General features: G+C 47.5%; 7 protein-coding genes across 7 annotated transcripts; 4 read left to right on the forward strand and 3 right to left on the reverse strand.

Moving 5' to 3' along the window:
* Positions 1 to 205: 205 nt before the first annotated feature.
* On the forward strand, positions 206 to 2373 carry BHQ10_004759 (uncharacterized protein; the record flags this gene model as incomplete). Its single annotated transcript, XM_040877159.1, has 3 exons — positions 206 to 763; positions 816 to 1747; positions 1806 to 2373. 3 exons carry the CDS (start codon positions 206 to 208, stop codon positions 2371 to 2373), a joined length of 2058 nt encoding a protein of 685 aa, XP_040733263.1.
* Positions 2374 to 2981: 608 nt separating this feature from the next.
* On the reverse strand, positions 2982 to 5766 carry BHQ10_004760 (uncharacterized protein; the record flags this gene model as incomplete). Its single annotated transcript, XM_040877161.1, has 2 exons — positions 2982 to 5646; positions 5708 to 5766. 2 exons carry the CDS (start codon positions 5764 to 5766, stop codon positions 2982 to 2984), a joined length of 2724 nt encoding a protein of 907 aa, XP_040733264.1.
* Positions 5767 to 6311: 545 nt separating this feature from the next.
* On the forward strand, positions 6312 to 7644 carry BHQ10_004761 (uncharacterized protein; the record flags this gene model as incomplete). The annotated part of the gene is made up of 3 exons (XM_040877162.1): positions 6312 to 6519; positions 6572 to 7402; positions 7457 to 7644. 3 exons carry the CDS (start codon positions 6312 to 6314, stop codon positions 7642 to 7644), a joined length of 1227 nt encoding a protein of 408 aa, XP_040733265.1.
* A 157-nt stretch (positions 7645 to 7801) lies between these two features.
* BHQ10_004762 (uncharacterized protein) lies at positions 7802 to 8416 on the reverse strand (the record flags this gene model as incomplete). Its single annotated transcript, XM_040877163.1, has 1 exon — positions 7802 to 8416. The coding sequence occupies one exon, from the start codon at positions 8414 to 8416 to the stop codon at positions 7802 to 7804; it is 615 nt and encodes a 204-aa protein (XP_040733266.1).
* Positions 8417 to 9011: 595 nt separating this feature from the next.
* BHQ10_004763 (uncharacterized protein) lies at positions 9012 to 9899 on the forward strand (the record flags this gene model as incomplete). The annotated part of the gene is made up of 2 exons (XM_040877164.1): positions 9012 to 9144; positions 9199 to 9899. The coding sequence occupies 2 exons, from the start codon at positions 9012 to 9014 to the stop codon at positions 9897 to 9899; spliced, it is 834 nt and encodes a 277-aa protein (XP_040733267.1).
* A 187-nt stretch (positions 9900 to 10086) lies between these two features.
* BHQ10_004764 (uncharacterized protein) lies at positions 10087 to 11135 on the reverse strand (the record flags this gene model as incomplete). Its single annotated transcript, XM_040877165.1, has 2 exons — positions 10087 to 10506; positions 10560 to 11135. 2 exons carry the CDS (start codon positions 11133 to 11135, stop codon positions 10087 to 10089), a joined length of 996 nt encoding a protein of 331 aa, XP_040733268.1.
* Positions 11136 to 13640: 2505 nt separating this feature from the next.
* Positions 13641 to 14295, forward strand: BHQ10_004765 (uncharacterized protein; the record flags this gene model as incomplete). The annotated part of the gene is made up of 4 exons (XM_040877166.1): positions 13641 to 13703; positions 13762 to 13927; positions 13986 to 14173; positions 14227 to 14295. 4 exons carry the CDS (start codon positions 13641 to 13643, stop codon positions 14293 to 14295), a joined length of 486 nt encoding a protein of 161 aa, XP_040733269.1.
* Positions 14296 to 14345: the final 50 nt, after the last annotated feature.

Raw genomic sequence — 14345 nt, forward strand, 5'->3', positions numbered from 1 at the left:
CTATGTCTCTTGATCAGGAGAAATCTTCGTGACAATAAAGGAGAAAGGTGCGGGGTATGGTATCTGGGCAAAGCTTGTCATAGTCTGACTGACACCACTTCCAGATAACAGAGCATTTAATATTTGATATTATCTGAGGCCATTGGGAGGAACAAATCGTACATCACATTAGCAAAGTCCCAAAGTTTTCGGTATAGGCGCCTCAATGTCTCTGATTACGGCCTTCCGTCCTCGGTCCACCAGGATCTCGTCCGCTTTGCGACACCGGTCAGAAAGAGCACGTCGTCGCCATCAGGCAAGTTCCCCAGGTGATCAGACTAGTGTACCTGAAGATGGTGAACAAGGAGAAGACCTTGACGCCCATTCCATCATTACTCCATCGAAGCACACGCCCAAGCCGTGGCGTGCTTTGAAGGGCTCTGTCGCTAGAGGAGGTCCTCTTCGCCCATTCCGACTTTTGAAACAGGACATCGTCAATGTTCGCAGGCGCTATCTGTCCGACTGGACGGTGTTTAATCAGCAGATATTTGCTAGCGCTGTATACGTGTTCTTCACCAATCTTCTTCCAGGCATCACGTTTGCGAGTGATCTTTACGTCTTGACTGGAGCGAATTGGGGAACCATCGAAGTTGTCTTCAGCACTGGTCTTTGCGGTATCATCTTTGCTCTTGCTTCGATACAGCCATTGACTATACTCGGCGTGACTGGTCCATTCTCCGTACTGGCCGAGAATATATATGCGTTGTGCATTGACAGTTTCAAGGTATGAAAATTATGTCCCCGGGTGAACGTCAATAGCCTAACAACCAGATCAGATACCCTTTCTACCATTCATGGCATGGTCATTGATCCATGCTGCCTGGATGCATTATATACTGGCTATCGTCAATGCCCATGACTGGACAATGCGATATGTCACAACCTTCTCGACCGAGATCTTTTCGTTGTTGAACAGTGTGATCTATTTCCACAAGGCCATTCAGGAATTGCAACGAGCTCACGACAGTCTTTCATTTGCGGCATTTCTGTATGCAGTTATTGGCGCCGTCGGTACCATGCTTCTTGCAATATTCCTCTCGACCGCTGAATCGTGGCGACCATTGTTCCACCGATATATTCGGCTCGGACTTGCAGAGTATGCCGCTGCAATCTCCATAATTATTTTCATTGGCATGCCTCACGTCGGAGAACTAGCAAACTTGGACAAGATGACCCTCAATGTCAGTCATTCATTTCGGCCGACCTCCCCAGAACGTGATACATTCTTTGTCCATTTCTGGACTTTGCCCGTAGGCTGGATACTGGCTGCCATATTACCCGGGTTGATCATCACAGTACTCTTCTTTTTCGACCATGAAGTGAGTTCGATAATTTGTACCATTGATAGGTACGGGACCCGAAAGCCTGGCGGGTTTGCATGGGATATCGTTCTACTAGGAACGACGACGGCGATCTGTGGAATTCTGGGAATTCCTCCGGCAAACGGACTACTCCCTCAGGCTCCTCTTCACTCGGAGTCGTTGATGTACTCGGAACATGAGCAGCACACGGTGATTGTGGACGGCGAAGAAAAAGTAGAGTCCCGCGAGGTTCGACGTGTCTATGAGCAACGGTGGTCGGCATTTTTGCATGCCGGTGGCATCATGCTTTTCGTCAGTCCGCCGTTTATGACTGTCCTGGGATTGACCCCAACAAGCGTGTTAGCAGGGTTGTTCCTGTTCATGGGAGAGCAGAGCTTATCCGTCAAGTACGTACCGCTCTGACCACAAACCTCTATGCCAGAATTTGCTAACCACATAAAATAGCCCTATACTATACCGCTTCTTCTACATCCTGACCCCACCGTCAGAACTCCCTCAGCTGCCTGCCGCTCTCCATAACAAAGATTCCCCTTCTGAGAGACCTTCCTATCTCCCCATCCATTATTACACCATCCTGCAGATCGTCCTCACAGCTGCGGTCTTCGTTCTCACTTTGACGAAAGCTGCACCGGCATTTCCGGTCCTTATAATTGCTTTAGTCCCCTTCCGCTTGCTCTTTATGAAACGTTGGTGGAATCGCGAAGTACTCCGATTCGTCGATGCATGGGCATGCCGTGAAGGTACGCCTGAAGATGATGAGGACCAGCAAGCTCAAAGCAAGATGATGAGTAATGCCGCTGAGGGCGCTGTGTTTACCGCCGATGCTTATCCTCTGAATAATGGACGAAATGTGAATGCAGAGTCATATGTCGCGCGTCGTGAAGATGCTGGCGCACGGGAGACTTCTGATACGGATCATGCGCAGGAGTGGATAGAGCTGGATTTGCATGAACCAAGGGCTCCGGCAGATGAAGAGATCGGTGCCCCGACGGACAAGAATTTTGACGCTTAGTGTGTTGGCACTACAATCCTTACTTACAATATAAATGGGTTTGCGCAGCACGTGTGTTATACAATAATCGCTGTTATGCTGTGTAACATGGCCAGGTGATGGGTCATATTTCGATGTAGTTTTATTTTGAAAAAAGAATCAAATTTCGGCATCGTTCATAGAAAAATATCTTTCTCTAACCTATAATAGCAATGAATTAGGGCACTAAAGCGTGCATTCTCTTGTACATTGGCAGTGTTTGGTAATAGAGTGTTTGAGTCCAGTGGTTTCACCTCATTTGGTACATGGCACATGGTTCTGGACTCTGGACACTTTGTCAACTGGTACAGATCTGCCTGAGCCATGGTGGCTATCCGTCTATATTGTGTAAGAATAGCTCGCAAAGACCTCGTCTAGACTAACCCTCGATAGACTCCACGGCGAGTATTGATCCAGGTCGGTGATGCGGGAACATGAAGAATATAGGGCGCAATTCTGTGGTCGCTCGCATCTCGATCTTGCTAAGCGAGCTTTGATCGTGGAATTTACGGCCGATAAAGTGTATCGTTTCACGTGCGAGTCACTCGTAGAAATATCTAAGGAGCACTATGTGCACCGAAGGGGTTCAATCAAGTCCTCCATCCTTGCACAAAATCATGCAGCCGATCAATAACAACGCCAAAAATAGCATTCACGCTGTCAGAAATCAGCTGCTCAAAATGTCTAATGGCCTCTTCTTCGCTCAGTTCCAAGTGAAACCGTTCCTTCACCTTGAGCACAGCCTTATCCGGCTCAACTCTGATATCTGGAATATTGGCGTCCACCATCAGACTGAAGAGATTCAGAATGAGGTTTGCGGACTTGCGGAGAGTGGTATAAGCTGTGAAGCAATGTTGTTTGAATTGAAGGTAGTGCTGGGAATTGGCACCTCCCATGCCTTCGACCATTTCCTTGCAGAGTTTCATCATCGGTGCGAAGGGTTTGGGGTCTCGTCCGAGGATGAAGCCAAAGTCTGCATGGAAAAAATGCCCATCTGGTGCTAGGAGAAGATTCTCGAGATGGCGATCTCCAACACCAAGGAGATATGTGACGACACAATAGCCAGCACATGACTTGATATATATGTCCATGGTTTCTTTGCGGACACCAAGCGGTTCTGAGTCATCGGGATTATTGGCTCGCAAGTATGCGAGTATAGAGCCTTTGTATTTCGCCGATGCCGCTGATAAGGAAGTTGAAGGGATGAATTGTGCCGCTCCAGCGGTTGCGCCAGTCGCCAGAATGCGGTACGGAGTAAGTTTCAGGTCCAAGTTCTCCTTTTGTAGCAATTGGTCCATCAGGGTGATGATCTGAATGACTAGCTGGTCCTGACGTAGATCGTCGCCAACCTTGAAGAAAACTGGATATTTGCGGCCGTCGGACGTTCTGAAGTTGACAAGTAGCGGGGACAGAGAAGATTTGAAGACGTTAGATTCGTCAGGGAAGCATCCCGTTATAATGACACTCGGATCCAATGGTAAGGGCAAAGGCGGATCAATGGTGATAATCTCATTCTTGGGATCCTTGAGGTATTTCTTCAGTTTGTCGATTTTGACAGCGCGGTTTTCTCTCGAAAATCGTAACTCTTTTGTGATTCGTGTCAGGACAGTGATTAATTCGCCTTGCCGGAGCAAAATCTTTCGATTTTCTGGATGGACTTTCTCTAGCTCTGTCATGAAGTAATATTCCACGCGAGCGAACAAGCGCCGATGAGATGCCAGGTTTGCGATACCTGTGTCGTCACATTCAACCATGAGATACCAGTGCAGATAGTTGCCAAGGACAAAGTTATTAGCAGCTCGTGCTATCAAGAAATTTGCTAAGGACGAGTCATGTGCAACTTCTTCTGCGGTCTCTTCGGGTGTCTTTTCAAATTTTAGGGCTTGTACGAGTTGTAGAAGATATAGGAGAAGCTCGTCATCTCCGGCCTTTCGCAAACGTTCAACCGCATAAGCACGAACCGTGGAATTATCGAAAGTTGGTCCCAATAGTTCCAGAGCGTCATCAACATCAATCTCGGTCCATTTGGGCAGAATCTCCATGGCTTGTCGAGCCTCGCCAAGATCTCTCCAATTGACTGATTTGATGAATTTTGTGAGTGCCTTCTTGTCTCGTGTCAAGTAGTACCTGAACCTCCAAATTAGATCCTTTTCTTCAGCTGTCAACTCATGAGTTGGCCCATAAGACATGATAAAGTTCAATTCGTCACGAATCTTGGGATTAGGCTTGAGATCACGGTCCATAATTCCAGTTCGATGGCTACGTACAAGCCTTCTGTGCTTGTCTTCGCAAGGGTTGCCGGTCTGTCCAACTTCCGGGTCATAGATTCTAACAACTCGGTATGTCCCGGCATCATCAGGACCTTCAATACCTGGACCTAAGCGAACTTCAGGTAGCGGTTTGAGGGTGGCTGTGGGGTTGTTCTGTACAAGTGAGGGATGCGTGGAAACTGGTGGAGGAGGATATTCGTAATCGTCCCAAACAATAGGATGGTCAAATCGTGGGAATTCAACATAGAGGAGGAAATTCTCTTCGTACAAGCTTTCTGTGTCAGAGTCATCTTCGTGAACCCCGTTCTCTCTCTGATTGGGTTTTTGTTTCGTGGCTTGAACTATGGTTGCTCTTTTCTTCGCGGCTTCTTCCGCACTTGTTTTGATTTTTTCTAGTTGACGAAAAACCAGCTGGTCCAGCCAGTCTACACGGGTCATTTCGCCCATCTCATGTTTCTTTATTAGCCCCTCGATACGCTCAAGTTCGGCTTCCTCGGGTGACTGAGTGAGAGGAAGTGCACCATGGGTCTTGCGACGCTGAGCAGGCGGTATAGCTGGCGTTGTACTTGACGAAAATCCGTCCGCAGCTTTATTCCGGTAGATTTTGCATTTTTGTCTTCCCATGCGCAATTTCCCATCGGTGTCAAATAGCGATATTGTGGTCCCACCGAAAGGTACGCCATGGCCGTTCGAAGCTTCCGTACCAAGGGGCGAGAGGTCCCAAACCGTAATTGCCAACTGCGAGCCTAGAGGAGCATCTTTTACACATATTGGCATTTGTAACCATTCGTTCCATGTGCGACTCGTCTTGAAGGATTTATACGATGTCTGCATCGGCACGCCGAGGGGCTTGGAATCGGACCATAGCTGAACAGTGACAAAGAGGTCTGACGCAGGGCTCTGGTTGGATCCGAGATGTCGCAACTCGGGGTCTTTGAGGAGTATGGAATATGGGATAGGCTTCTGTTTGCCCTCTAAAGCGCCGCTGAGTGATGGTTCATTAGTCTGTTGTTGTACTACATCTCCGAGCTGTTGATTTGACTTACATCTTTACCTGCACGGGAAAGTCGACCTGAGTGGAGGTCGCAAACGTAAAGGCTTCCATCTCCGTATAGCGTTAGATCCTCCAGCTACGGCCTTCCATCACAGGCGAAGAGAGAACAAGTGACGATGTCTGGTTGTTATAGTACCTGTTGTTGTTGAAAAGGGAAGGCGGTGTACAGCTTGAGTCGATGACGATGATGCCTGAGCGGCAAGGCATCACGATGGCCCCGCAGGCGCGTCCAGAAGCTAAACGCGCTATTAATTGTCTCCTTATAATGCTTCTTTTGGCGACGTCTTGATTTCGCGTTTATTTCGGCATGCGTTTGTTCACTTTCAATACTTGCGGTGTTTGAAGATTTGATATTTATATCAGCCTTGTGACCCATATACCTTGCCCCATAGTAGGGTGCTCGAATCGCTGCGCCGCATTTTAGATCAAACCTGTTCCGCTCAGAACAATCGTGCTCGAACATGGCTCCCTCCAGACTTTCCACTACCATATATCAAGACGATCAGCTTTCATCACCTTCTTCACCATCTGCGACTTCATCTGACAAAGAAAATCAAAATCGCCGACCATCACAACTTGGAAAGAGGAAAAGCAACATGGCGCTGGATACTTCCGCAACAGGATCATCGTCAAGCACCAAGCGAGTACGACTGGCTGAGTTACAAGGAAATGCAGAATCTACACAGTCCTCTCAGCCACGCGCATCTCAAAGAGCTGTCAATGATTACTACGATCCAGATCAAGATGTCGCAGAGCGTCGAAAGATTCGCAAAGGTCTCAGAGACCTGCAACGTGAAATGAATGGTAGGTTTGGCGTCGGTTTGATAATTAACATGACTATGCTAATTAGAAACAGACTGCAGAGGTGAATTTCTTCAGACCGATAACAAGGGTATCCTCAACACCATCCAGAAAGCGAACGAATATTTTGCCCAAGTGAAACAAACATCAGACGCGACCGTCGATTCTGCGCTTTTGGTCAATGCGGCAGATCTGTCATATAAAAAAGCAGCGCGTGCGTCGGATGGACTTGCCGCTGGTATAGATGTGGACGAATTTGTCTCCAAATGCTTGTCCTTTATGCGCCAAACTCCTGCAAATGGGTCGTCGAATGGCCTCGGTACACAACGCCGCACACAAAACAGAGGGAACGCTGACGAAAGCGACGACGAAGGAGTCGATGATACATTAAATTGGGATTTACTGGGTCGAGCTGCTTGTTTCCCGTACAATACACGCCCCTCATTATCTGGATTCCTTCTGGGTCCATTATCCGTCCAGAAACGCACTCGACAGCTTACGCAACGCAGAGCGGCAAATCAGATCGACAGGACACAGGTTGTACGACCGCAAGACCTCGAAGAGCAAGATCTAGATAGACAAGAGTCATCGAACCTGACTGTCATGTGCACTAAGATTAGCAAACTCTTGAAAGAAGTGGCAGATGCACGTACGAATACTGTCGATGAGGAATTGCGCGCGTTGGGAAGAGAACCTACAACTGAGGAGATTGAGGCAGCTATGGACAAGCATCAGATTTCCGACATTGGAGGTATTTTGCTATTCCCATTTGCCATTAACCCGAAGTCCTTTGGGCAGAGTGTCGAGAATTTGTTCTACATTAGCTTTCTGATCAGAGACGGCAATGTTGGAGTTGGTCAGAACCGCCATGGTCTTGTTACTATACGTAAGGTTCGCTCTATGTGCGATTTTTCCCATTAAGCTAACGTGTTATACTCAGAACCTTCGACGCCATATGCTCCACTCGAGGCGCAGCAAAGGGGCATTCAGAAGCATCAGCTTATCTGGAGTCTCAATTTCGAAATATGGCAGCAGCTAGTTGAAACCTTTGACATTAAAGAATCCATCATACCACACCGAAACGACGAGGAGTTCCAGCGACAAAATCAACATGGTTGGTACAGTTGAGCTATATTTTTTTCTGGGCTAGTTTTTATTCCATGCGTGCGGCGAAATTATTGGCGGGAGGACGTGGTGTTGCTTGATACCCTTGCTGGTTTGTTCTTTGTTATTTGCGAGAGCTCTAGAATACACAATTCTAAGACACTGCTCGGATTGGCAATGATCAGTCATCTATCCCGTACACCGTCAAATCCTGACTCATGTGAGGCCAAGCATAGACAGCACTATGCGCACCACCAAAAAAGCTCAGCTTTCTATTTCCTCTGAATTGCAACCCAATCTTCTGCAACACACGAGCGCTACGTGCATCATTATGCCCACAGAACCCGAAAACGTCGTTGATCCCAAGCTCCCGACGCGCATAATCCAATAACCCAATACTGGCTTCTGTTGCATATCCTTTACCACTTTCTTCGGGCAGAATAGTATAGCCAATATCCGGCGCATAGTAAGCATTCGGTTGCTCGCCCTTCATCAAGGAGACCACCCCGATCAACCTGCTCTCCGCCAGAGATGCGTCTGGATGCGGTTTCAGGGATACCAGGAATTGGCCATGCTTGTTTCTTAGATAGTCATTATGGACCCTATTTTTGATGAAAGCAGCTGCTTTTTCGAGGGTATCAAGGCCTGTGTTGCCTTCCGATTTGATAAAATCGTCCGTGTTCCAGAGACGGACTAGGAAATCGCTATGTTCGGGGTTGTCCACTTGGAAGTATGAGATGTGTAAGCGATCCGTTGGGATGCTGAATGTTGGCGAGGGCGACCATTCGTCGGACATTTTGCCTTTCGGATTAGCTGGCTGCGTGTAAGTCTACTGTGGTTCGGAAGCAGAGGGAATTTATATATCCAGATCATTGTTTGTGCGTGGTGACTCAGCATTGCTGCCTTGCACCATCTCGCATCCCCATTATCAATCGACTATTCCATATCGAGAGATTGATTCACAACCTACGACACTAGTTCATCGTCAATCCTAAAAGAGTGTACGATGCTACCCATTCAAGAACTTAAACCGAGGCGGAGCTGGACGAAATCGCATCCGAGAATATCTGGATAAACGAAGCATAAAAAACACTTGTAGAAGCAATAGAAGAAATCTGGACCCTTCAAGCTTAGTAAGTGTCACATGAATCGTAACGGCGCAGGCTATGATTGGACAGAGCACTTATCGGATTAAGCAAGAGGTTAAGGTTTGGGCCTCGGCCTGCGCCTTCCCGATTGGGAGTGGAGCTTCCTCTGGTGGACGTCATTTCTAAGCATCCAGTCTGGACTTTCCTTGACTTACACTTCTTCTTATAAGGAAGGACATCTACGAGTACCGTTCTCACTTTGCAACATATTCGATTGTGCAAATCAACCAAAGACTACTCGCCATGAGCTCCAAATTATTCCCTGGTGACCCGAAAAAGGTCATGGTGATCCGACAAGTCACGTCAGACATCACCACGTTCAGTGTCCCATTCAATCGCTTCGGGCTGATCAAGTTTGGTGGCAGAGGTACTCTCGGTATGTCGTGGATCTCGTCATTTCTTTGAAAAACCGCTGCTGATATGCGGCCAGTCAAACTTGCGACAGGAAACATGCTCGTCGTCTCGCCAGTCGCACTGACCTCCGAGGTAGAGCAGACAATCGCAACGCAGGGCGGACGGATCAAATACATTGCCGCGCCAGATATGGAGCATCATATCTACCTTACAGCCTGGAAAAAGGCCTTCCCGGACGCAGAAATCATTGCGCCCGAGGGCCTATACGAAAAGCGACAGAGCAACCCGGACCAGAAAGATACACAGTTCTCACATATCCTCACCAAAGCCAACAAGCACGACATCCACATATCAGAAGAATTCGACCGCGAAATCGATATTGAGTACGTCGACGGACACGGCAACAAGGAGATTGTCTTCCTACACAAACCCAGCAAAACCATGATCCAGGCCGATCTTATTTTCAACTTACCCGCCAACGAGCAATACTCTCGCACGGGCGAGTCTCCTAGGTCGGGCATCATCACCAAGCTGTTTGCGCCCTTGATCTCAGCCAATCCGCCGCCAGCGACATGGCACAAGCGGTTTGTGTGGTATGTCACGGCCAACGATCGCAAGAGCGTTGGTGAGTCTGTTGCAAGGATGGATAAGTGGGACTTTGATCGGATTATTCCCTGCCATGGTGATGTCATTGAGACGGGAGGTAAAGCATTGTTCCAGAATGTGTTTGAGTGGTTTTTGGAGGGGAAGAATAAGAAGCAGCAGCGGCAGCAATAACGCCAGCGAAAGGAGACCTGTTTTGATATTCTCTAATAATCCCTAATGATCAAGTGTATTTTTATAGGAAGTTTCTGGTATCCGATGGTTGCTCGTTTGATCAAAAACCAGTTGATAGCATTATGATACATTGTGTATTGTTTTTAACAAGAAGAACAACAAGAAAGCGACCTTTTGAAGAACGAGTCTAGTAATTCTCAGTAGCCTGAGTAACCACGCCGGACTGAAGAGCGACGTTCTCCACAACAACCTGATCTCCATCGATACTGGTTACCCTGACCCAGGCCGTATCGTCGGGAAGAGTTCCATCAAGAATCCACATATTGTAGTTCTCGAGCACAGCGGCTGTCCATGTCGCGCCACTATCACTGCTCACCTCGAGCTTGGCAGTACGAAGTCGAGCATTCTCGACAGTCGCGGCGAACCACCATTTGCTAGCACCACCATGCATTCTGATTTCAAGGGGAGTTGTTGTTGCGATTGGGCAAGTGATCCACTCCCACTCGATACCATCCACGCCACCGCCAGAATAGCCATTGGTAAGCTTGCTCCAGGTAGCAGGTGTCATATCCAGGTGAGTAGCATTGCCACCGGTTTCATTGGTCACCTTAGAAAAATCAAACGTGAGTAAGTTTCAATTTGATGAGCATGTAAACGTACCATCACAGTGATAGTCTTTCCCTTGTACGTAACAGAGATACAACCACCACAATTAGCCCCGTTGTTCCAGATATCTTGCGAAACACAAGTACTGCCATCAATGCCAGCAGGGAGTGTATAGTCGACGAAACTGCAAGCGCCACCTTGCCAGCAGTCTTCTTCAGTACAATCGTCGCCGTATCTGGTACCCAGTCCCACGAAGGTCTCGGACGTCGAGGCAGTTGGTGCGGATGTAGCAGTAGTAGTAGTAGAAGAAGAAGAAGAAGAAGAAGAAGAAGAAGAAGAGATTGGCTGAACCGTAGAAACCGAGGTTGTAGAAGTCAGAAGCCCTACAGTCGTCCAAGCCGCCTGAGTAGAAGACGCAGCAGCAGGAGTTCTTGAGGTAGTAGATTCCACCGCAGAAACAGGCGAAACAGATGATACCGCAATAGAACTCGGGTGCACTGGAACAGAATAGGTTTCTGTAATTGTCTTCACAACCACGACCTCATCTGCACCGGCAGGACAAGTATCCTCGCCTGCGAGAGACCCAGCGGCCAGGAGGAGCGGAAAAAGAATGAATTTGCTGAAATACATTGCTGGGTCTGTCAAAGCCCAAAATATAAAGATGAGTAAAGAAATGAAGGTAAAGAAATGAATGAAGGAATGAATGAATGAAGGAACGACTGCTTAATTTTGTTGAATGAAGCCATAGATGGGAATTACTGATTGATATATGTAGAAAAATCAGGCTTCAAAACGCAGTAGATTCATATTGATTAAAAGCACGGTGTGATCTTGCATACCAGACCCTCTGATAATTGTTTCGCCGACCTGACTTCCAGAATCCGTCAAAAGCCGAAACTAGCCATGAAAACAATTAGTTAGTTGACTGATTCAGTTGAAACAAATTGATGTTTCGTAACACGGCTTAAAGTTTAGTGATAGGCCTAATGTTCTTTTAGGGCTATGATAAGATGCCTTTGGGAAGAACCTCTGGTGGATCCACTCGCTATCCTATTAATTACATTAAGGGCGCGGTAAATTAAGTCCTATGTTGATTATTGGTTATGCCCCTGAAATTTGTAGAACGGGTCTTATAGTAGAGTAATAAGACAAGCTAAGACCAGTTGACGTTATCTACTATGTATATATATGGTATTGGTAATGTCGACAATCGAAAGCAGAAAACCGAGAACAAACTACGCACTACGCTTGTATACAGAGTGTGAGCTATCAAAGGGTACTACTCATCGGGAATGGCACCGACTATACATAGTATTCGTGAGCATATCTTGTCATTGCTGATTTCATATGGTCTCCTATGTAATGTGCCTGTTTTATAATGTGCCTGTTTTCGGGCCGTCCGGTCGGCATATGGACGTTTCAAAATGATTAGCTTCTCGTCGAAAAAATCGGTTAAAAACAGACATATTGTCTAATATCAGCCTATTTACCCGCGACTGTGGGCAAGAAAGAGATATCAGTCGCCAGGACATACTCGCTGGCCAACATCCCAGTCCATCTTCCTTCATCAATTCCATACAATTATTGAACTCGGACATTGTCTTCAGGCACGTTGCTGTCTTGATACATTTCCCTCAGCTCATGCCAAGTCCTCGCTAAGACCCTTATTTTTCACACGATCAGGGAATTCAGGTAATTTTATAGTCTACCTACAGTACTACGAAATAAGTGTTGACACCCTTGTGCGGGTATTACGTATACCTAGGGGTGTCAACACTTATTTCATCCCACTGTAATATACCTATGAACGCAGTCCTATGTGAAACAGGAGTAGAAGCTGAAAAGCCCCAGAGGAGTTGGGAGTACATTAATTGGGCTGGACAAGTCATGGGACTTGTCAAGCCCTACCACCGTAGGCAAGTGTCAAAAGTCCAGGCTGGTAAGGAAGAAGGCTGCAGTGGCCGACAGAGCTAGGCAATCTCCTCTTAGAGAGAAATTACTTAACCCTAAAATCGTCATTCGGGATTCAGCAGATATACTACCCATAAGAACAGTCACACGTGGGTTGCATGACGAGCATTTTATAAAGTATCATCGGAAATAGTAGAAGAGGAGTCACGAATATTTCTTCTATGCGCCGTTCTCCGCAAATCAGTCGATAAGCATCTGACAGCGTGGACTGTTGTTAGTGTCAGATGATTTTTTTTGTTGTTGTTGTCAGGCACATAATGACGTCATCGATAGAGCGCCGGTCGATGACGTCGGAGGTACCTGAGAAAGCCTCAGTACGGGAGGCATATTATTCCCCGGACGTGTTTCTACTGGCTATCCAGCATTATGACACCCGTGTTAATATTAAATGTGTTTTGGTTTAATCTCGTTTTCTGTCAGGCTAGGGACACTACATACATAGTAGTACGTAGTAGAGAAATACCAAATCAAAAAGTAGGTCCAATTTACCTTGTGGAGAAGCAGCCTAGAGTCAACGGCCAAAATATGGAGCACGCACTACGTAGGAAGTAACTAGTCCGAGTCATCACGTCTAGCTCTGCTACATACGTACTATGTAGTACCTAGTGGGAAGAAAGTACCTTCGCCGATCGACAGCGTTAGACAACAGCTCATGCCGTGTCCAGACCCGTCGCCGTCCAATCCGAAACGCGCAAGCCATCCCATCGGAACTCTCCTTGCTCACCCCATGCAGCTTCGCTCTCGAATCAGTCTCGGTCTTTCCTGTGGCTGGTGAATTTGACTACGCTATTGGTCCAGCGAGGCGTTTTTGCGTCATACCGAGTGAGCTTTCATTGATCTGGCGAGCATGCAAGACGAAAAGGCGGAGGATTGCCCAGAACATCCAGTTTTTGCTCTTTCGTTGTTCCATCCCGCACCTCTGACGCATGAGGCTGAAGCGGTCTGGCTGAGCAGGAGGAGGACGAGGAGGAGGAAGGAGCCTAGGTAGGCAGTGGTACTGCTGAGAAGCTTAAATGCTTTGCTATCCCTCGACCTCATAACTCCTGTATTTTTCCCAGCAACGCCACGACAAGAAGCCAGAGCCAAGCTATCATCCACACACATACGGGGTTCCACAGACAACCACCAGTACCTAGTACCTACACTACACCAGTCGACAACAAAATGCCTGTCATCTCTCGTCTTTTCTCTGTGGTCCTCCGCATTGCGGAACTCGCTTGTGCCGCTGTATGTCCCCTACCCTTGTGATTGATCCATCTTAATGACAGACGACTAACGTGCATAGGTTGTCGCTGGTATCGTCGGATACTACCTCCACATCTGGCACGAAGACCACCTCAGCGCCTGGGACCAAGGTCGCTGGATCTACACCGAAGTGATCGCAGGTCTGTCTCTGCTACTAGGCTTGCTCTGGTTGATTCCCACTGCTCATACATTCTTCATCTGGCCCAGTAAGTTCTTGTCCTTCTATTTAATTGTAAAACAAGACTGTGCGCTAATACATCTCAGTTGATCTTATTATCGCGCTCTGCTGGTTTGCCGCTTTTGGTCTCGAGGTCGATGCCTTGAACGGTCTCCCATGCGGCGGTGCCTTTGACTGGGGTTATATCGGTGACAATGACTTGTGTGGTCGCTGGAAGGCTGCTGAAGCGTTCAGCTTCTTGTCTGCAGTGATCTGGCTTGTATCTGCTATCCTTGTATGTCGAACGCACTCCTTTTGATTCGGGCAATGTGCTAATAATACTGTCAGGGCATCTACTTCGTCTGGCGCGTTGACCATCGCCGCCGCAACTACTACTATGGACGCTACGCTGTCTAAGGTCTTGCGCACATGCAAGAACTGTAGTCAACTCACCAATCACCATCTAG

This window comes from Talaromyces amestolkiae (genome assembly GCF_001896365.1).
Source record: "Talaromyces amestolkiae strain CIB chromosome Unknown scaffold8.1, whole genome shotgun sequence".
Classification (NCBI taxonomy): domain Eukaryota; kingdom Fungi; phylum Ascomycota; class Eurotiomycetes; order Eurotiales; family Trichocomaceae; genus Talaromyces; species Talaromyces amestolkiae.